Source organism: Xiphias gladius, chromosome 13, assembly GCF_016859285.1.
Source record: "Xiphias gladius isolate SHS-SW01 ecotype Sanya breed wild chromosome 13, ASM1685928v1, whole genome shotgun sequence".
Classification (NCBI taxonomy): Eukaryota; Metazoa; Chordata; class Actinopteri; order Istiophoriformes; family Xiphiidae; genus Xiphias; species Xiphias gladius.
Window position 1 is genome coordinate 8,658,116 of NC_053412.1, and position 24,328 is coordinate 8,682,443.

Genomic DNA, 24,328 nt, shown 5'->3' on the forward strand with positions numbered 1-24,328 from the left:
GCAAATTACTTAGAAAATGAACGTAATAATGGAAATGCTATTATGAAAGCCGAGTAATTATAACAGCTCCATCACCCACACTGTTAATGTGGGTGTGCCCATTCAATCTGCTATAGTAACTGCGGTGTGAGCTTTACAGTTTGGCAGGCATGCACTCTTACACACAGACATATTGTGTCACTGAACACTTCCCTCCTCCTCATTTTCTCCTCATGCTATTGTATGTATTGTCATGAGGGATAGGGACAAGCTTTGTCCAAGGACCCATGGAAAAGTCAGAAGGTTCAAAAAAATACTCTGTAGCTCATTTCCACAGCAACCAGATGTTTGAATGACAGTCTTAATTAATCCACTGAATTCCCACTGTGATGTGATGTGTGGTGAGAACACCACACATAAGGGCCAGTCCCGATGCTTCTGAACATTCTGATGGTGTGAAGATCATAATGCCAATGTTATGACATAGAAAAGCACGGAGATCCAGCAAGTGTACTGTATTTCTTAAAGGAAACTTCCACAAATATAACTCTAATGCTGTTTACTCAAACAAAAAACACAACAGAAGACAAGTTTAGCAAGTCAACATAATGCTAAGCTATAATAAATAACGTTCACTCTTGAAGATTCAAAGAGTTGAAATGCACCATTGGCCACAGCAGGAGACAACGAATTCAAATCACAGCAGATTTACAGAATAATGACAGGCTTCATTTTTTATTCATAAATATGTTCTCTAATAAAGTGAAAAAATATCAAAGGTAATGATATAATAAAGGGTGCAAAAATTAATAAACCTCATCAAAGCTCAATGTATCAAATTCACAAGAAGAAAAGGATTACTTTCTGAACCCATTCAGTACATCCTCTTCTCTTTTCCACCAGCACCTTGACCAGATTAATTATCTTCCATCAATTAAAGGAGCAATTATATTCCAACCTCCTTCATATGTTAATGAGTGAACTCAGAGATGGGAAAGGAACTTGGTGATGGCCACCAAATGGTGCTGGCAAGGATATACTTTGCAGAATAGAGGTGTAAGAGAGGTAGTGGTGTCATATTGAGCCAAACAAGTTGATTAGGATTAACAAGGAAATAGAGGCCCTGTTGACATTTTAACGTTCACAAAAGTATTTGATACTGTAAATGATTGAATACTAAATGGACATTTGAAGTTATTTAAAATCTACCGCTAGTGTTCTTTTGCCACAAGCTGTCTGTGTTCCTTTCACTGTGACCACCAAAACAAATGCCACATTTATTTTTACTCAGCAAAAATAAGTCATTCAGCTGCTCCCAGAGAACAATAGAGTAGACTGAAGTATAAAAAAATCAATATGTTTCAGCTATAACAGCATTCATCATGGTGACAGGATTGCATATATTATAAGTAATGACATCCAAGATGTGCTGGGTCAAGATGCAAAAAACAATGAATTGAATATTGAAAAGAAAACAAACAAAAGTTTACCCTAAAGCCTCTAATGCCCATACCCGAGGAACTTAAGGCTGTGAGTAGCTGGTTGTGTTTCTAAATGATGAGCTTGTTGTCTCAGCACTACTGTTTTTGATCATTTCAGCTTGTTAGCATGCTAACACAACATGGTGGGTTAGCCTAAGCATCATTGTCTTGCTGTAAAGACTAATGTACATGCTAAAATAGAAGGGTAGAACAGAAAGTGGCATAAGAGGAGAACGGAGGCTGCACACTAAGATTTTCGTTATAGTGTAAGAAGGTCATCACTGCCACTGGAGAAACTTACTAGCAACAGTGCCCAAAAGCTTGTAAGTCAAAGTGGTCCCCTGAGAGTCTTCCAAAACAACGAGGAAGCTTTCATCTTCAGATTTTTTTCAGTTTGCCCTTACTTGCCATGTTCCTAAAGAAGCTCAGTGTGACAGCCACAAACAGTCTTATTCTTTACTTAAGCGTCTTGTTCTAAACTTGTACTCTGCTTCTGTTGCTCTTTATTGTCTATGTTTGCAGTAAATAGCCTCCAGCCTAGAAAATCCAAATCAAGGGAAAGGTCCCCATCATTCAGGAGCAGCAGCTGAGCTGAGCAAGCAAAACAGTTCCTTTCATTTCCGATCAGTCACGTCACTGTGCAATAATATTCAATAGTAAGCAAGACACTGAAATAGCATGGTGCTATCTAGCAAGAAACCATTGTTCACTTGAGAGAAATTGGTTTTGAATGTACTAAATTGAAAGACTTCTCGAAGAGAACGTTGCACCGAGAATTGTCTTAAGCTATAAAGCTACCATAGTGTAAGATCTGTCTATTCTAAATGCTCAGATTTAAAGGACATGGAAAACATCAGGTGAATCAGTTTGATAGTTTGAGAGGGAATGCATTTTGTGTGATGAGATGTTTTCATGATTGTTTTCAACCTCTGGCTTTTGGTCATTTATATGCTCGCGCTGCAAGGCATGGCCCTTCCCTTCATCAACCAAACACCTCATTGCATGCTGGTTCAAAATAAGAAAAGCAGGTTAACAGCATCGGTCCCAGCTCATTAGCTACACTGACAGTCTATTTTACACAGCAAAGTTGATGCTCCCCTGTATATCTATTTAATCACCATTCCTTCATTCTGCGGAGTTTAATCTAAGACATCAAACAGTACACCTTACAAAGAAGAAGTTATAAAACCCCAAATTTCATTCTAAAATGAATGTCGTTTCCAATCAACCAGCAAGGGAGCTCATTATGATTTTAGCAGTGCTCATTATAATCAAATGGAATCTGACCTTTTGTCCAATTCCACTGCTTTGAGAAGGCCTGTAGGCTGTTGATAAAGACGGGAGTGACAAGGGTTTTGATGGTGAATTTGAATTATCTGTGGGAGGTTGATGATAATATTACATAAAGATTCATGTATACTAGTTCCAGATTAAAAAAAGAAAGCATGCAGATAGAAAGGTCAGGTCTGAACCACAAATCTCTGTGGAATACTTAAGGCCCTTTTCCTCAGCAGGAATACAATAAAATGTGACATAATTAGTAGCTATTATCACAGGTTCTACTTTCGTTTCCCCTGTTCTCCACCTTCTCTGCGGGATGAGTTTCTGGAACTAAAATTTGGCATTGCTCAAGAGGTGGTACTAAATGCGAGTTCCATGTACTTCAAGAAGATGCCAGCAGTTCTGTCAGTTGTGACTGGCCAAGCAGATGTGTTGTCAGCAATAATGACTACAATTAACAAGTCAGTAATGATCAGTCACAATTTTACTACTTCATCTATACTGACCAAGAAAACCGATACTATGAGAAAAAATATCAAGGCCCTTATTGTTATTTGAGGAGAGGTGGCCATTAAGAGTGACCCGGAGTCAGTGGTTTGAAATGAAAGGTTACGAGAAGATTTCTCAGTGTTCGGCAAAGGTGGGGACAACAGATAGCCGAAACGTTCAGGGAAAGTTCTGAAAGATGAAAAAAGATTATAGAAAAATAAGGCATCACAAAGCACAGAGTGAGGCAAACTGAAAAGCTACAGAGTGATTTGAAATGCTGGACACTGTTTTGAGCCACCACTTGCCAGTAGTGCCCTGGATTTTAAACTGATGTATAAAGGTAAACTATACGTATAAGATCAAATTAATAACAATATCAGCCCAAATGAGCACTTGTGGGACAGACAATGTAAGAAATGACGTACACTGTCTGTCTCACAAGTGCTCAGTTTACTTGTTTACCAAACAGCACATACAAATTGCATTCTCCATCATAGCTTTTGCATTTTTAATGGAATATAATACCAAATGTCCCAATATGTAATAAACTGCCCAGTCTCACAAGTTTCCTATAAATTTAGCTTAAGGGAAGCCCCAAGTTATGGGTTGTAAAGTTCCACTAAAAAGACGATTAGATACAGTATGCAGTACACTCTAGGAAATGGCTAACATTTGAAAACTGGTCTTGTGAGAACAGTTTTTTTTTCCTTTTCTTTTTAGCTCTGTTGTGATGCTCTTGTTCAATTTTACACTTCAGTTCTAGATGGATATGTAATGGGGATAAGTGGCTGGTAATTTCCTGAGCAATTGAACCATAGAATGCTTTTTATCATGATTAATTGTGAAAATCAGACAAAACCTGGGTGTTTTGCACACAAAACATTAATATTGAAACTAGTTGAGGATTTTGATTCAATATGAAACCAGTGGATGTATCAAAATCAGTCTTATACATCTATTATTTGTTGACGATAAACACATGAAAGTTCATGGTGTTTAGGAATCAAGATTGATTCATGAAAGGTCCTATATTTGCTTGTCTAAACACTACGCATAGTTCTTTCCCAGAATTTAATCCCCTTCCTTATAGGGCGTGATGTGTTTCATGTGTACTGAAGCAGTGACAACAGACAGAAATAGAAGATAGATCAAAAGAACTGGGTAGTTAGCATGATCAGTGCAGCAACCATGGATGTACAAAAGACAACACCATGTACAAAAACTCAAAACTTCTTCAATCGAAAACAGAATATACAGAAATAAATCCAAAACTCAGAGGAAAGCAATTCTGCCTAAAAGGAAAGTAACCAAGCCAAAACACAGAATGAACACTGGCATTGCTTTCCAATGATAAAAAGCACTGCAAGTTCAGAAGGAACACTGGGAACTTGTGTTATACTCTGTTGCCTCGAGTCAAACTGCATCTTGTAACTTACAGTAAAAGTCAGTTTTGGGTGAAACCGTTTATTTGCATCTCTGCATCCTTAAAGATACATATCAGTATATCAATAAACTACTGTAGCATCATGTAACCTACTACCACTATGGAATTAGACCTAAGAATCAATGTACTTTAAAGGTTTGTGCCATTTTCTGAATGAAACTTATAGTAAATTATAGAATTGATGTAGAAAATCCTGCCAAAACAAAAGCAATCACTTCCTTTTCTTTCACACATACTGACAACTTCATCTTAAATCAAACCATCAGATAATCTTGATACATATCCATCCATCCACTTTGTATACTGCTTAAGGGTTGTGAGGGCTGGTGCCTATCCCAGCATGCATTGGGCTAGAGGTAGGGTATATCCTGGACATGCTGACAGTCTACCAAAAAGCTAAAAATGAGACACATTCACACTTACAGGCACACTGAGTGAAAACCCACACAGCCACAGATGAAGAGTATACTTCTTTCTAAAAAAATCATAAATGCCACTTCTACTGCCATGGCCCAATCATCAATCACCTTTTGCCGCCTGTTTTGAAATGCTGAATGTCTCCAAAGTAGATAGAGAGATTAAGACTATTCCTCCTGGATGACATTTTGAGGCTGGTGAGAAAATGATTTATGACTAAACTCGGCCTTCACTGGAGCCTGTCTTTTTCTCTTTAAAGGGACTATAAAGTGTAATCAGGTAGCAGTTAATAGCCAACACTTGTCTGACCCTTACACCCACAACATGCGATGGCAGCCGCACTGAAACGTAACGGCCCCTCCATCCCACTGAAACCTCCTCACTTCTCCCTGTTTTGTTTCATTCTGTGGGATCCTACATTTGTTCGCATCCTTGAGGACATGAGCCACCATAGGAAAGGTGAGCTCATCCAAATGAGTCACAGAGAGGAGAGGCTGTTGTTGTGAAACTGAACAAAGCACAGGAACACTTTTACTCAAACAAACGTTAGCTCTACTTTTACAGGATCATTTTATATTATTGTGTCTCTTAAGATTCATTCTGTTCACAGCTTGGTAAATGAAACTAACGATTAAAATACAAATTCTAGTCAATACAAGCTCTTTGTTACTGTTTATTGATCACAAACCTAAGGTGCCATCACTCAGGAAAATTACCAGAACTGCTTCCAATCAGATAAGCTAAAAAACAAAAAGGAGTGTGTACAACTACGTTGTAAATTTGGGGTTCTCCCTATCCACGGCGCCTGCTGCGTCAATCTTGGCTGTGACAATTTCAGTGGCAAGCAATCTGTCATCCACTTTAGGTTCAGGCTTAAATATTTCAACAGCTTTAAGAAAAAGTGCTGAAGTGGCTCTGTGTGATTTCCGCTACTTAGCAATTAAATCAGCCTAGAAGTCACAGAGACAGCGCCACAATTTGCACAAGGTGCAGGGATCAGTTTTACAAAGCTTAATTCTAGCCTAATTTAACAACAACAACTTGAAGCAACAATGAGGACATTATTTTGTGGAAACGCCTCTGTTTTTAAATGCATTAAATAAAAATACACTTGAACTGACGCTTTAAGTGTGCCGATATCGATGTTCCTTTCTGCTGTTGCAAGCACTGTAGCAATTCAGGCTCTCTGTACCTCTTACACTATATTTGACAGTATAAAAATCGGAACAGAAGTAAGTAAAGATGACTCTTCTATCAAACAATTTGCATCACTAAAAAAATGTAGAATATTTCTTTACCTGTGACAGATAGCTCAGTAGTCCTCCGTACCACAAAGTTTCCAAACTGCAATTCACAGGTGTAATTCCCAATGTCATCTTCCCGTACTTCCTTGATGGAAAGAGTTTCCCTCCTCCTTTCTATGGTTTGTCTCCACTGCTTTGGCTTGCATTCCTTTATTCAAAACAAAGAACAAATAAGCATGTGGATACAGAATGTTAGGTATAAATAGCCTAAGCATCATTGTCTTGCTGTAAAGACTTATTTACATGCTAAAATAGAAGGGTAGAATAGAAAGTGGCATAAGAAGAGAAAAGAGGCTGCACACTAAGATTTTAGTTGTACTGTCAGCTTTCAATGTAGCTATTGTTTGAAATCTGCAGAAAACACGGTTTTAGTTTAATACCTCTAATCATTAGCAACAGACACAAGACATGAGACATTATATTTTGTCTTATCTTTAAGCATTTTGAATGAAACCAGGCTAAATCCATAGTGGGCCTTTTGTGACTTAACTGTCTTACAGTAGCTTTCCACACAGTTATACGCCATTCTGGAGAGGCCTCATATCAATATGCTCTCTCCAAATTATGCAAACTTAGTTTGGTGCACCCCTGTTGTCCAGACTCTAATACTATTTTTAACTGTGATTTATGGGACTGAATGGCTTAGCATTTATCATTCTGAGGCAAGACTACGCTACATGATTGCACCAGAGATTCATAAAACCATTACTAAGTTTGTGTAAAGTCCTTCCTAATTTCTTAGTAACCAGCTACTTTCAAACTAGTGATTTACTAAATTGAGTTGCATCATTAAGAAAAATTAGATGAATTGCAGCTATTCAGGCATAATTTAGTTTGTCATTGATGATTTGTTGTAATTTCTAGTGGGATAGTCAGCTGATGGCAAGCTTATGCTGCATGCTAACAATGATTTTGAGAAAGATCACCAGTATTTATTCGCAAATATAACTACATTCCCAAATTTCCATTTATAGTGTGCACTTTATTTCGAAATAGAAAATTTTACTGGTGAATTTCTGATCGTTCACATTTAGATTTAATGCAAAGTCCTGAGCAATTCTTGAGGTTATATCACTCTTAACTATCAACTCAAACTTGGTCTTGGTGGAGCATTAGAGCTTTTCCTTTGGTCTAGACTCCATCTTTAACCATTCTAACGGTTGAAATGATGATGGGTACACTTCCACTAGTAGTCATGCTAACGAGGACCCAGGGGAAACCACACAATACACAACAATGTAAGGTATAAAAGGGATCGAGGACTCTTATTCTATATACCTACAGTATAATATTATTTAGGTGGTGAGTAAGTATGGACGTCCAGAAACAGTCAAAGCCTTTAAGATTGTGGGCCACAGAACACCTGAGGCAAAGGAAACTAGGGCATTGTGGGTTTGTTTCAAACTGTGGTTCCCCGAATTCAATCAGCCCCCACTGACAAAGGGAGAGCCAATAACTAGAGGGTGTGAAGCCCACAGTCATTATTTGCTATTTTAATTTGATTCAGTGGGAAAGCGAAGAAGCAATGTGGCCGCTTAATCCGGCAGTTTCACGTTTGACGAATTGGCCCCCAAGCTTCACAGAACAGCTCTGTCAAAGTGGCCTGCATGTGAGGTCTGACTGGGTTAGTTACACTGTGGACTCTCCATGAGGAGGAAGAGAAAGTTTAAGTATACAATGAACAGATTTATTTTTTTATGATATCGTTACGGCCCTAGCGCCACGGATTGTTTGTTTTTGTGTTGCTCTCCTCTCTCCTGTGCCTCAGGTATTGCCCCTCTTCCTGTGGAGCAGGTTAATCACCAGCAGCCAACTCCCATCACTCATCCACAGGTGTATAAAGGTGTAGAGGGGGAGACCAGCCGGGGCCAGTGAGCCATGTAGCAGTTTGGGTGCTGTGGCTGTGTGTTTCGATACCGAGATCGGTGCCATCCTCCATTCCCCCTCTCTCTTTTCTTTTTTGACGAGGACGTTCATTTGAGTTTCTGCCTTACCTTATTTCATTAAGCTGTAAATAAATCTTTTTTGTTTTACGGAGAAAACATCTGTTTCCCTGTTCTCTCTTCCTCCTGGGCTCATTTTACATGTGTTACTCCCTTTATCCCCTGGACATTTTTAGGGGACGTACAGATATATATTTATGTTCTTGATGCTTTTAGTTTCAGAAGTCAGAGAAGAGATGTTATTTGAAGCTAATTCGATTTGAAATTAGCTGACCTTAATTTTATTAAATTTATATTGTTATTCTTCAAATAACTTACCAAGCTTTCTGTTTAGGCAAAGTAGCTTTTATAATTTTAATTGAAGGTTTCCTTTCTAATATTATACATGATGGGTTTCAGGCGGAAGACAAACCACTTGTTGAGACAACATCTTGCACTTCTCCCTTTTAAAAAGAAGTGAACTCAATGCCCAAAAATATATCAATTATTTGTGCAAACAGCAAATAAGCAATTAAAAAAAGGTGCATCTTACCTTGTACCACACAATGTCAGGCTCCACTCCCGGGTGTATATAATCCTCAATGCCTGGGCAGGTAATGTCTTTGCTTTTGCTTAGTTCTGCCTTCTCAAAGAACCTCATTTTGGAGTTGTAGCAGAGATCTGTGTCATTCTCCGCCACTGTGAGAGACATGGACACCTTCATGCAGTATGTTGAGTTCCTGCAAAAATACAAAGTTAATGAATCAGTCTGAGAAATAAATGATTTTTTATCATATTGAAGTTTTGCCAGATGCAGCAAACAAAAGCTGCCAGCAGTCCATCTCTGGCTTCAAAGAAACTTAGGGTCTGTGCTATCAGAACCTCCAGATCGCTCATTCCTCAGATTCCATGTGAATCATTAAACGCAGCGGAGGGAGACAGAAAGAAACCTTTCTGTGGAAAGCAATTGATCATTTTCACAATTTATGTCACTATTTTTTTTTGCCGAAAACCTTCCTTGAATCCTGAATGTCGAATCATCAACTGTATCTCTGTCCTTAATCTGAACAATTACAGATTCTTACAATGATTTCTCATCCATTCAAGTGTGGATACCATTAATGCATGATCAGCCTACCCATCTAAACTATTAATGGAAAACTGAAACTGTATGTATTTGCATTTACACACACACACACACACACACACACACACACACACACACACACACACACACACACACACACACACACACACACACACACACACACACACACACACACACACACACACACACACACAGTGTACACGTGTGTTAGAGAGGCAGGGACATGGGAGGTAATATGGAGTGACAGCTCTGAATGTCAACAGCACTTGAAGATTGATTGAGCCTTTTGTTTCACGTGTTAAGCAGATACAGTGAGAGCTAGCAGAAAATTACTTGCTACAATTGATGTACTGTTACTGCTCAGATCATGTAGATAAAGAAGAGAATTTATAACGCAAGGGAAAGGGGGCATAAAATGCAAGCTTACTTGTAATGTTTGGAGACTACATGCTTGCCTGGGCCCACAGATACTAATGAGTATTCATTCATGGTGGTATAAACAATTCAATATACTACTTGGTATTGTAGTGTACCTTCAGTGATTTGACCCCGTATTGGGAATGCATGTCTTTACGTTTTAAACCAATTTCGGATCATGATCAGATCTAGCCCTGCCCTGCAGAGCGAGGCTCCACAGCCACACGAGAGAAGGATACAGCTGCTAAGCATTTACAGCGATCCTGTGTGGGTCATTAATGGGAAAGCGCTTTGGAGATTGGATCTGCTGCCTGAATAATTCTTAACAGAACATGGGAATCAATGAACACATTGATTCACTACGAATGTTGTACTATTTGAAAGAGGGGAATTGAAACAAAGGTCCTTGATGATCAATGAATTCAATAAGAGCACCTTTTCTTTGCCCAAACTGGCTAATAAGACTCTCACGAATAACAAGTACTATGGTCTGACTGTAGAAAATCCCTCCTGGTTAAAAGACCAAACAAATTGGCAGTGGTTAGGAAAATCTCATTGCTAATTTTCCAACTAAAGCTGGTTACACAAATTAAGCTGAACCAACAAACAATTACAAACATGTTAAATCCTTACATAATTGCACAGCATTAGCTGCTTCATGGATTAGTACAACACACACTGGTCTTCACTACAGTGTCGGCAAACAATCCCTCGCACTTCGAACTCGCCAGCGCCATACGCTCTGCTTACAGTAAGTGTGCCATTTTCAGGAGGCTTGGATGCAAATGTGACATGATGTGGAGATTATCCCAGACAACTTCTACCAGATGGACACCTGTGCAAATGAGATCCCATGGGTGCGCTCTCTTCCCTGTTAAATATTCTGGGCAGCACTGATAAACCATTGGAAGAGAGAGAGAGCGAGAGCGAGAGAGAATTGTGTCATCTGCTCTGCATGAGTGATCGATGGTGTGGGCCAACAGTTTGTCCTACAATGTCTTTCCAACATATCACATCAATCACGATGCCTTTTGAGCATGAAGAGCCAGGTGATCTCTTGACTATTCACTAAGCAGGTATAATATTTAGGAAGCCTACGTAGAGAAGTAAGCAGGGAAACTATCCTACTGCTGCACACTCCAGAAACTTAACTGTATACTTCGCACTGAGCATTCAACACTTTTGGAACTCTGCAGATACAGTGATAACAAGCTAGGTGATACCATGGCATTAATGGGAGAGAATGTCTGTCAAAATGTGTCAAACTGAAGGGGATATGCAATGTCGTGGCAATGATAGATAACATCCTGCATACATCAACCCAGAGAAGTGTCAGGTTGACAGCTACCGTATACAGCTGGAGGGCAGGCAGAGGACTTGAGCTTCAATATGCAGCAAATGGAAAAAAAATGAAATTATGTGCAATGGTCAGTTTGGAGTTAAGCAGCCTGCTGAAAGGATTATGATTGGTATACTGTGGATAAATACCACAGTCTCTCCTTACTGCAAGATACTCACGGGATTTTGCATTGGTTAAATTCACAGGTTAAATTTATAGATTCATGTATGCAGCCGTTGCTACTTCCAGAGTTAGATCCCTTCTAACCAAATAAGAAACAAACCATTTACCCGACCATCCAATACATATTTTCTTCTTTTATTTTATTGACTTTTAGCGAATATACACCATCAGAGGATGAAACCACATGGAACCTGCCCTTCAACTCAGCAACTGTTCGCTCTGATATTAAATAATAGGCATCAGAATTGATTTGAAATTCTCCTGAGAATCCATGGCACCTGTGGGGAAATTAATGAACTAACTTAATGAATCTCTTAATTAAAATAACTCCTCTCTAATAGATTGGAAATTGGAACATGAAATAATTGTTGATTACTCATTAGAGCCTACTTTCAACTTACAATAACGTTCTTGGAGAATGTTCTCAGTGTAAAGCAGACGTCACAAGGTGAGAGGTCCAAAGATGAAATGCTGCCATCGGCATAATGTCATTACAGGCAGTGAAATAAACCCACCACAGATATTAACCCCTTTAGAGATTTAATATATAATGTTGACCTATGCTGTACAGTAACATTAAGGGCATGACTCAGGATGTCATTAGCATTTTAAATTGAGTTGACTGAGGTTGACCTTGGTGCAGATGTCATACAATACAATGTATTCTGTAATTAAAAAAAAACATACAAAAAAAAAATGTGTATGTGTTCAAAATGGCTTTGATTCTCACCTTCTGAAGCTACTTATTTATTCAATTTTAAATGTAATGTCTAAAAGAGACATGCAAAATCTTGAAACATACTGAAAATTGAAACCTACGTGTCAGCCTATTTTGCGAAGACTGTCATTGTTAATATAGCAGCGTTCCAACTGTCTCATCAGCATTCAGAAAATGGTTAAACTGCTTCTCCATCCAACCTGGCACAACCTCCATCACTGCAGCATTTTTTTTTAAAAACAGCACAGAAATATTCCTACTGTAATCAGGGCATCAGGCTCAGTAGAGATACTGCTAGCATCTGCCAAGTCATTACTGTGTCCCTTAATAGCACTGTATGTGTATATATTTGTGTGTCTACAGCATACAGCATTGCATTTAGGCACCTTGCTGTATGTAAATTCTAAATTGTTAAATGTTTTGTAAGGCTTGAGTGAAAATTAAGCAAGAGTCGTCTGGGTAGAAAAACAACAGCTTCAATGCTCCTTGGCATAGATTTCCAAGTCTCTGGATGTCTACTGGATTGATGAACACAAAAGGTATTTCTTCATTTGACGTTTTAATGATGATGGTGATCCCTCATGTCATGTGTGGAGGCATTTGCATTGTTTCTCAGATTATTTATTGTGGTTTTTCTTTTAATCGATGAAAATTTTGTTTAATTCGTACGTTTCCTAAAGTGTGTGGAAGGGAGAATGAGTCTCTAACTGCTTAAGCTGTCTCAAAACCCCACAAATTATTTTCCTTCATTTTGTGTCACTTTGTACCTGTGTATAGCAAAAGCTCAAGGGAACCACATCAGCAGGGACCAAAGTAAATGAGTTACATCACTCGTAATAGAAAAAAATGTTGCCACTTGCGTCAGCATATACCTCCGACCAGATCGGAATGTCAACCAAGCCTGCGTTAGGATATGGAGGGCAGATGTAAAAAGCAGCCAAGATGTTTCCTGAGAGAGTGCATATCAGACAGTTAATGCAGCCTGGCATGATTAGGTGTGCCAGGTCGCTTAAGAGACAGATGCAGCAATGGCTTTAGACAGGCAGGAAAAAGTCTGGTCAACATCAAACAGTGGTTTAGACCAAGACAGGTCCAAGTTCAAACTGGCACAAGACTGAGAAATGTCTGAGAAGTCCGAAGAGTGAGCTAGAGACTGAGATTAGACTCAAGTTTTACAGTTCTGGACACAGGTGTAAAACTATAGCATGACTAACAGCTTCCATACAGTGTGTCACAGTATCAGCCCTCAGTAGTCCTGTACAACCTTCCCTGTCTGCACCAAGCCAAGATTAACCCGGACCAAGACAGGGCTGGCCCAGTTATCCTAAATCAGTATTTTATGGTCCTTGTATTATTTATAGCCAGAGCGAAGGTCATAGTGAGCAGTGGGAAGACTGGGTCTCCTACCTGTAGCACCCGCTAATAACTCACCTGTCAACTCTAGCACCAAGCCCAGGATGATTTAGCGCCCTGGCTCCCTAAATCTGACTGTGGGCCAACTTGCTCCTACTTAGCCCCTGTCTAAGAGTGTGGCACTTGTCTACGAAGCTGTAACTATCGACTCATGCCTCAGTTATAATCCATCCACCTCTTCTCTCTCTCTCTCTTTTCCCTCGTCTTGCAGTATGCAATTTCTCAGGGAGGAACACACTCCTTGCCACACTGTTATAAACACATGCCTGCATCTGCCTACACACTTGTACCCACACATACGAGCACGCGCGTACAAATGCCAATTAAAGGTAGAGAAGTAGTATCTCTGCAATATGCCATATGTCATCCCTTACAAATAAAGAATAGCTTCCACAGAACTTCAGTAAAACTTTATTGACATGATTATGTCGATTATGCAAAGCAGTTGACATACTTTAATCTTAATGCCTATTTGTGAAATAAAGGTGTTATTACTTGAGAAGTTTGACTTGAAGCTGAAGGGCAATACATTAATAAATTAGTAATTTATTGACGATATGACCGAGTTGCTGTTCTTAAGTACAAATGTAGCCCCACTTTGAGCCTATTATGCTTTAACATTTCATTTGAGTCGCAGAGCTAATATAACTGACCATAAAACTTGGTTCATGTTATACAAATTGAGCAAGGGCATATGTCATTTCCATCCTCCCATCCTTTTTTGGATTAAAAAAACTGAGTCACAATTTGGGAAACAAATATTTTTTATTGTGCAGCGAACAGAACATTTTTTGGAGTGTTTGAAGATATTTTCAGAATCCTCAAACAGTGCTAAGTGTTGTTAAACAACCCTCTAGGTTTTTCAAAGATCTGCTGGTATATTTTGAGAAAAACAGATGCTTAGCTTTGTGACTCAAATGTAATGGTAATACATCAGTGGCACAAATTAGTGTTCTGTAAGTGCTAATGTAGAAATTTTAAAGGCCCACAAATAAACGGAACTGTTATTATATGGCATATCAATTGGATTTATTTCCGCAGACCACTGAGAACGCTCTGGAACCTGCAAGGACCACCTTTAAAACAAATGTTCTAAAGATACACAACGCAGAATATATTAACGTGCAAAAGGAATCATCTCATCCCAAAAACCTACATTAACCAAAGAACTTGTTTTCCAACAAGTCTGAGAATTCCTCCAAGCCTTCCTTTGAGTTGTGCGTCTTAAACTGTCAGTAGCGCTTCTTGTGTGCAAACACATTACTCAGTCATTTCCTAGTTGATGCCTTCAGGGAACTCATTTTCCATTCCATGACACCCCCTACTCATCTTTATGCTAGCAACCAGATTTCACAACAAGCATAAACAATTTGTCTCCACTGTATTCTCTTCTAACTACGTCATGACCTTATTCATTGGTCCCCAGGCCCTCTGGGTGTAATGTATGAGCAGCATACTGCTATGCATATCAAATAAACACCGTTTCATACTAGCAATGTTGTTGTCATAAAGGGCTGTTTGCACTGAGGGTTTGGGCCGTATCGGTGAAAAATGTAAACTAGTTGCAGTTGTCTGTGTTGTTTTATTGGTGAATGTCATTATGGTTTTGGACAAACTATGCGGTTTCTTTGAGAGATGTAAGCGAGAAATGTTCCCTGAAACTGGCAACAAAGTGAGTCACAGGATCAGACAGCTTTCGAGGAACTCTTGTATCATTTTTTTGTGTGCTGTCGCAAGCAGTGTTGTTGTTGGCAATCAATTACCCACTACTTATTAATTGAAAAAGTATCTACATTGCTTAGTTGATTACTCAACAGCAGAAGCAATTTGTTACATTACTTATTATATTACTTTCCTTTGCTCAGCCCGTCTCCACCAAAGGTGCTTTTAAACAATTCAAAAGCCTCCACATCCACTGTATTTAACATGTGAAAACAGAAAATTAGACAATGCAACCCTCCTATGGTTTGGAGGTATTTACTGACTACCACCAGCTTAGCTTAGAAATGGTGTCTTCACAGTGAAAACCGAGTTCACGTATCCTGTAAATCTGAGCAAAACCAGGTGATCCTGAATATAAGTTTACCGGTGGCTAATTCACCAACTACGAAGACTCAACACGCAAATAAGACAACTTTGGAGTTACCAGAAGAGTTTTCCCATTCTTTTGGATGAGGCTGGCCCTCCCCTAAGCAAATCCATCCAGTCCAGACCAGTCTCACCACCAAACATATAGGATATGAGACTCCTGGTAAGAGCAAAAAAGCCAGACTCAAACTGTCTAGGTGAAGGAGCATTACTGGAATTAGTTACTGTAATGCAATTGCTGAATTTCAAATTGTATATATAAGCACCACAAGCTACAACCTCCAAAATGACCATGAAGTTGATTCAACAGCTCTCTAAAACAGTTTCAACATAAACTGAAGCCATCAAGGAGGAGGATTTTTTGCAGGAGTGCTGCATTAGACTGCATTAGCTTTGGTTAGGTGTACCTAATAAACTGCCAACTGAGTGTACATGACCTTACAAATTAATACAGTACATTTGCTTTTAAAAAATAAATTGCTCTTTTACAAAAGCTTCATAGTGATAATTCCTTGTCAAATGCTTTAGAATATACAGTATCCGTAACATTTTAATTAGCTCTTTCAGTTTTATGAAATCCTATTGAAGTTTTGGTCTCAAGTCCCAGTCTATTATACTCTCACCCTAAGGATTCGGGCGAGCTGTGAGTTCTCTCATATATCACACTTTGACTGACAGCTGCGGTATTGCAGATGTCTCGCTTGGAGCTCCGCCGTTCACAATCCAGAGGGGACGGACGGGAGGCAGGGAGAGGGGAGGAAAAGTTGGCTCTGGTGCCAAAGTGATTGTGCTTGGGGAACAGTATTTCTGACATTTGTCTGGCAGATAAAAACCACCATCAGATACGAGGAAGAGAAGGTCACTGTCCCTGCTATCAGATAGCAATGGTTTGGCATCTTGTTTGATGACTTCCTCCACTCAGTTTGGCCCAGGTGAGCCAAGAGGCTGGATATATTGGGAGGCAATGCTGAGGATGTCACTGTATAAAATCCCTCAGTTGGTGTAGTCAAAATATTTAGCTTGGGTGATATTCTTAAATTAAATCAAATTAAAATTGAATAAAATTGAACTGAAAGGAGAATATTGTATGTGTTACTAAGATTAACAGAGATTGATCCTAAAAATAAAGATATAAAAATTGGTCATATATGACCTTCTGCCAAATCGTTCTGGGTAGTCATGCAGACTGTTACAACTGATTTGAGTCAAGAGGTCTCTCAGAGTATAATCTCCACAGCCAACCTTCTCTCCCTCTGCTCCCTGTAGCCAGGAGCCATTTGAGCTCAGCTTAATCAAATGGAATCGAGCGTGGGACAAATGTCGAATCAGAGGGAGTAGAAAGGGCATGCAGAGAAATTGGCTGAGACCGTAATGCATGCACATGGTGGATTAAACTTATATTCCAATTTCTACAAAGAGTACCCAATATACATCAAAATGAGGATATATAGAGCTGGTTAGAAATCAAAAATGTTGGCCACTTTTGCTGCGTAATTGAAAAACTACAACCCATTTCCATCCAGCATACAAGAGTATTCTGTTTTTGATTTGGCCTGTGAAAATATCATATTCACCCTTTTACATAGTTATTGAAAACCCAAATGTTATATCTGGAATATAACTATAATATATAAATATTTGTTGGGGTGCCCAAGCATGTTCACTTTTTCTAGTGTATGCTTGGTTTTCAGTGTTTGAAAAAGACCTAGAAACATTTATAGAATCCTACATTTTCTTTTGTATTCATACAAACATTGCATTTGTGAATATTAGTGTAAGCAGGATAGGGACTATTATTCAGAATTATATATGCCTCTAAACACTGTAAGTAATGCAACCTTGCAGTTGAGGCTTCATTATCCTGTGGGTTCAAGAGAAAAAGTTTGTGCTGCCATCCGTCAAAGATTTACCACCTAGAAATATAAAAAAAAAATGAAAAGGTCTGAATACTTTCTGAATGCACTGTAATCATGTTTTCCAACTCAAAAGGCAACATTTTTTGGGGATTATTAGTGGCAGGACTATGAAATTGCTACTGAATGCATCACAGCAATTATTTTAAGCCATGAAATACTAACATCTTTGAATATATTGTGAATCCATTGCATTAATTTAATATATGGTAAAATATTACTATCAACACACTATATTATGTTCATATTATAACCTTTGTTTATCATACCTGTTAGCAGTATAGCAGTTCATGGGTGGATGACACTGAAATTCTATAATGCACACATGGTAAAATATTCATATGCACTCTGTTTTAAAGCTTTTGGCCAGTTGCTGCAATATTTCTAACACTTTTTTTTTGCTACAATGAAAGTGTTTGAATAGAGATCTGCAAAAAAGATTAAAAAAAAAACAAAACAAACCAAACAACTATTGATTTAAAAGTTGTAAACAAATGAATAGTATTTTGAATTCATTATTCCATTTGCGTGCTAGATAAGAGTCTTATTAGTATCTAGCCCCTGGCCCCAAAGGAGTTTCATATGCACTCTCTTCTTTGACACCGCCATAATAACATCAGACGTCCACACGGCATATCTGGCCAAATTCACATTGCCAGATCACAGCTGAATAAAGCATGGTGTGAAAGGTGGACTGAGCCCAAACAGCAGCCCATACATCATCAGACAATGGCTGCTAGAAAACAGCCTCCAGTAAACCACATAGAGCCAACTAAAAGGCTGTCCAAACACTGTGTCATCAAAGCAGTCTCTCTCTACAGGTGTAAAGAATACTGAATATAGGGGAACATCATCAATAACCCCTGGCTGGTGGATGAAGCAGCTTGGCAAATCCATATCATACAATTAACTAAAACCCCACCTGGGGACTGTGAATAACTGCTGCCAGTGTTTTGGCACCAACTCTGGCACCAACTTCTTTCTTGAATAATCTGTTGACTAAGTTTATGTAGCTTCTGTTTAGCCATTGTGGCCATCACATCTCATTTTGACTTCTCCAAACATACATAAAACACACCCCTTTTAGGGTTTTTAACCTTGCTGGCAGCAGGGCTCTGGGGATGGCAATGTCACTTTGGTCAAGACAGAATATCTTAACAAATATAGATCTTCCACAACAAATGCCAGGGTATGCTGTACAAAAATACATGGAGAGATAGCTAACATTTTATCTAGGGCCTCCTGCAGGTCAAAACGTCAATTTGTCCAATACTTGCAAAACAATTAATCAATAATAATAATTTCCATGCAGCCTCAGTACATATAAAAACATTCTGTATAAAACATCTCAATTATTTTGTGCTAATTAGCAGGTAATAGCATGCTAAAATGTTAAAATTAAGATAGCAACCATGGTAAACATTATGCCTGCTAAAATTGCCATCTGTTAGCATGAAAATTAAGTTTAAGCACATGCTGTGGTTATCTGTGATTCACCACCAGTGCCTAAGCAGTTGAAACTTTAGGGGAATGCCAATTCAATCGCTTTATACTTCAAAAACTTCTTATTTCTTAGCAAAACTGTTGAAAAGTGAGAAAGCTGGCAAATAAAGAACACAGCATATATAAACAAGGTTGTGAAATAAAAACAAAAGGATACCAATAAAAGGATTAGAGATGTTGTGGGTGGGGTATTTTTGTTGGTTGTTAACATTATTGGTTGAATAAGTACGTTCTTATTTAATTGTGACTTCATAATCTTATTCATATGTGCCTCGGCACTGCACAGCACTTAAAAATAAATTCCATTAATAAACATCCATCAGGGCATCATTGTTATAGCTCTCTTTGGCAAAGCTATTCCACAGAGCCACAGCTAACTGATTGTCTCCTGCCAGGTAGCTTATAACACAAACACCATCCTTATATTATACATCATCCATAACCCCTGGCAGCACAAACCGTCCCTGCTGCTCCTTAGTCTAGCGTCTCTCATTGGCTTTGACAGCTGGGCTGGATCAATTGGACAGGCCCTGACTGGGGCTGAATGACAGAGTGTTCCAGACGGCCCATTCTGACTGTCACTTCCCTGAGAGATCACCAGCTTCTCCTGCCCAGGAATACTAATACAGTCAACATGGCTGTGGTCTGGGACGGGTGGGAAGTGGTTTTTAATGCGTGTTTTTAATGAGTTCCTGGTGTGTATGTGTATAAACAGGTGCCAGGTGAGGTGAACTCACAGCAGCAAATGGAGATTAAATAAGCAAAGTGCGCACACACGCACACTCACTCCTTTGTTATCTTCCCCTCCCATTGTCCTTTGGTGGTGACAGCCCAGTCCTTGCAGGACATGCAGGAAACCCATTAATACGCCGGGGACAGTGGCAGCATGCCAACACTGGTGAACAGGGTCAAAGGTGAGACATTAGCTGCCTGCCAAGAAGTGGGATTCTCCTTGTGCTGCTGCATCTGTCCTTAATCTGACACTGTAATCCCCGCACTTTCCACAGCGATCAATACAGTGTGGATGTGTGTTTGTTTGTTTCGGCATTTGTATGTCCAACTGTTGAGTGTGTGTGTGTGTGTAACGCATTCTTAGGTCTTTTGCTTGTTTCTGCCTGAGTTTGTGCGTGAAAGGGAACGTCTCTTTGTGTGTTGATTTAAAGCCTCTTAAGAAACATTATGGCATTTAAAGACCACTGAATAAGTACATTGCAGTTGCCAGGTCTTTCCTGCTGCTGTCATATCATGGGCAACTTTGTTCATTAAGACGGAAAATGGAAGAAAAGACATCCGAAGACTTCTGTGGACTTCTTGAAACTTATATATGGCAGGAAAAAATTAGAATAAGGCGCTTACAGCCAGCCTCATTCAACTGCTAATTGTCTGTCTGATTTCTCTGTAGTGGACTCCCGCAATTCAACATAAAAGACAGTGAACAAGCAATGGTCACTGCAGAAAAACTGACTACCATCAAGCATTGCGCATAACCTGAATAGAGTTAGATGTTTTTGGAAACTGACAACAGGACGCTACATGGTTTTCCACACAGATTTCAATATACTGTATAGTGAACAGTCCATGAGTGGACAATTAAAGACGAAGCTAGTGAACAGCTAACCAGATGTAAAACTGGGGAAACACCTGAAGATTACTGAAAACTACAAAGTCTAGACACCCCACACATAACTATTTTCAATATACAGATTTTTTTTTAGTCTCAACAGTCAGAAAAGTCGATTAGTGTGACGTTGCTAGGCAATCCACAAAATCCCACGTGAATTTTCCTACATGTGATGTTCTCAAAGCAGAAACAGCAAAGCACCGGCGAAAACATGCTACATTATGATGAGAGGGCAGATGGAGAGATTAGGCAGCATGGCTTCTACAATCTTCGGAGAGCTGGCAGAGACTGAACTTCATAAGACTGAGGTGAACGTCTGCACTGAAACCTCAATTAACTGGATTATAAAATAATACCCCCTCACTCCCAGCATACCAAACTATTATCCTTTTTGCCATCCAGTTTTTTAAATTATTATTCCTCCACCTCACACATATGATGTTGATGGTCCGGATTGAAGTTGAAAACCTAATGAAAATCTCAATGAGAATGACAAATAAAATACAAACAATTCAAATCTGAAAACACACACTTGTGATTTTGGCTGCAGATTGTTAACACCACCTGGCCCAGACTGAAACAGTCTTGAAATCCAACTCATAACGATGACTGGCTCAACAATTGGGTCTGCCCCATCAGTTATCCGTCCTACTCTCATAGGTACTGTGTCTGCTGTCAGTGTAGTATAGCAACTTTGTTTTACATGACTTTGTAATGTACTTGGTATCCTCCAGATACCCGGATGGCCTGTGCGTGTTTATGCATTTGTTTTCTGTCACTCTACAGTAGGTGACACACTCCACCACTGCATATGTTTTAGCTCTGCATACTGCAGAGCTCCTTGGGGTATAACATCTGAAACAGCTGAGTTCTGACCTCTATTTGACACACAGCACTGATCATCTTTTCCCTTCCACTCCTATGCTGTATGTGGCGTGAGCGTTCCCTCATCATTTGCCCATAATGCATGTAGATCTGAGTGAGTGTGCAGATGCAAGAGAGTAGAAGAGACAGGCATACATGCTCAGAATGTCGAATGTGTGCATGTACGTGTTGATGTTGGCCTGCTTTCACATACAGATTGGAGGCACATTAAGTTCCTGTCAGTTGCAGCTAGTCTCCAGGGAGCAGAGAACTGACACGTGTGTGTGTGTGTTTGTGCATGCGTATGCTAGCATATGATGATACCCTCTGAAACGCCTTAAGTGCAGCTGAGCAAATACAGAGATGTGACGAGTACGGGCACACCGCTGTACGTGTGTGTATGTTAAGAGAGACAGGAAGGTAAGAAGTGTAAAGTCACATGAAACGATTTTTGAGAGTGGCCCGTAGAGAATTAGAGAAATAATAGAGGAACTGGAAAATTATCCATATAAGTAACCTAATGTCATGTTTAGTCTAATTTTTTTAAACAAATGACAAGTTCTGCAAACGCCGTGAAATAGCTCTACTTCACAGAATTCACACATCCTGAAACAAGGAACAAACACTAGGATGACTTAAAGAGTATCAAGAACATGTCTCTTGAAACTAGATGATTTGAATGGGTAATTATGTTTATCCGCACGCTGTTGCCATACTTTCTCAGCTGCTTTTCAGGCTTGAAACTTTGCTAACCGCAAAACTTATTAAGATGTTTGTGTTTTTTCGCAGTGCAGATGGGTCTCTGTCATCATCTGTAATATGCCAAATGGTGTCCAAGCTGCTCACAAAGCATATTTCTATTATACTTCTCAGGGCTTTCTTTCACAGGGGCAGTACATATTGATAAATTTGTCTGTTATTGTCCCGTGTCTGTGACATCAGTCTCGATTTTTACTTGCAACCCTGGCAGTGATAATAGTTTGGTTAGAACAACACAGGAATCAAGATTCATCAGACCAGGCTCTGTTTTTCCGGTCTTCAACTGACCAGTTTTGGTGAGCCTGTGCCCAACTGCAGCCTCAGATTTCTCTTCCTGGCTGACAGAGTGAAGTAGAGTGGAACCCGATGTGTTCTTCTGCTGTTGTAGCCCATTCTGCCTCAAGGTTTAACATGTGCATTCTGAGATGCTTTTCTGCTTGCCACAGTTGTAAAGAGCAGTTGTCTGAGTTACTGTAGGGTTTCTGTCAGCTCCAACCAGTCAGGCCATTTTCATCTGACCTCTCTCATCAACAAGGCGTTTCTGTCTGCAGAACTGCTGCTCGCTGGATGTTTTTGGTTTTTGGCACCATCAGAAATACTCAAACCAAGAATCAGGCCACGGTCAAAGTCACTGAGATCACATTTTTCCCCATTCTGATGTTTGATGTGAACATTAACTGAAGCTCCTGAACTGTATCTGCATGAGTTTATGCATCGCACTGCTGCTACATGATTGGCTAATCGGATAACTGCATGAATAAGCAGGTGTACAGGTGTTCCTAATAAAGTGCTCGGTGAATATATATCATGATATGGCAAATGTATGTCAGGTCACACATTGTTTAATGCAATGGATCGTATTTTACTGTTACCTATGCATCGCATCGGACAAAACTTCACCTGTGTAAAACAGACACGTAACTTAAATATTTCCCAATTCGCTTGGAATCATTAATTTGAACAACAGAATAATGCACAAAAATGAGACACTGACCTCTCATTACATGGTGGCACACTGGCAGAAGTGGCCAATAGTGCTGCAGCAGCGTGTTCGCTGGCTGTGGCGATGCTGATGTGGGTGTCTTATGAATATTCTGCCCACACTGTTCATCTTTGACTAATGCAATGACACCTGTGACAGACAACTGGCAGAAATCTCTTCCCTGATACATGGAAAGCTTGTGGACAGGACACATGGACTGACCGTCTCCATATTACTGATGCCATATGTGAACATATCATGAACTCAGAGATGAGTAGTTTCTAAAGAATGTTATCTTACTACATGACACACACAAAACACTGTCTTGCTTACTGCTGGAACAGTATATTTACTGTATTTATGACATTTCGCTCTAGACAACCTTCAGTATATGATATAATGCATTAAAACTAAGATAAATGTGGATATGGCAATTATGATTTAGACACCCAAATGTTCATATCATTATAAAACTAATCCACTAAAGGATGATAAACAATAATATTAAACCATTGCCTGGCTTTAATTCTCCCTATTCCAAACTAACACCAAAATCAAATAAAAGAAATGGCAAATGATGACAAATACCATACAGATCGTTTCTGATGTTGTGTAAGGACAAGAACTGCTTCAACACTGATACAATGGTCTGTACCAATACTTGCTTCGAGACAATAACACGGGTGCCCATAGTAACTGGGACTGAATTGTTGTAACGTGCTAAAGTATGGAATGTATCCAGCGAGAGACGATTTAATGTTGTGCTGTGATTCGTTTGTTCCACCGCGGAGCACTCTAATTCCCTAGGTCCCCTTATGATTCAAAAGGGCGAGGATCCTCAAGTAAAAACACTGCCAAGAGCCTAATCCAAATGTGATATGTTAACATATGCAAGCGCTGATCATCTATAGGACCCACGCCGCTGAGACAAAAGAGAAATCCTCTGATTTGGCTGCGGTGCCTGGGAATTGAAATGAGTCACATCAACATAACAGCTCAACACGCTGCTATGGTGGTTGTAAAATTGGACGAATCCATTCCTGCAATTTTTTTTATGCTCAAGCGAAAAATGAGAAGAATGTAACAGAAGCAAATGTGGTTGC

The 24,328-nt window shown here is 39.4% G+C and overlaps 1 protein-coding gene across 8 annotated transcripts in view; it reads right to left on the reverse strand.

Annotated features, from left to right (window-relative positions):
* LOC120797900 (interleukin-1 receptor accessory protein-like 1) overlaps positions 1 to 24,328 on the reverse strand; it is a 288,213-nt gene that overhangs the window by 123,750 nt on the left and 140,135 nt on the right. For all 8 annotated transcript variants that reach the window (XM_040141657.1, XM_040141658.1, XM_040141659.1 and 5 more), the window contains 2 exons: positions 8,871 to 9,057; positions 6,390 to 6,543 (listed from right to left, as the gene is read on the reverse strand). In XM_040141657.1, the coding sequence (XP_039997591.1) occupies positions 6,390 to 6,543; positions 8,871 to 9,057 (341 nt within the window). The remainder of the gene's footprint in view (positions 1 to 6,389; positions 6,544 to 8,870; positions 9,058 to 24,328) is intronic.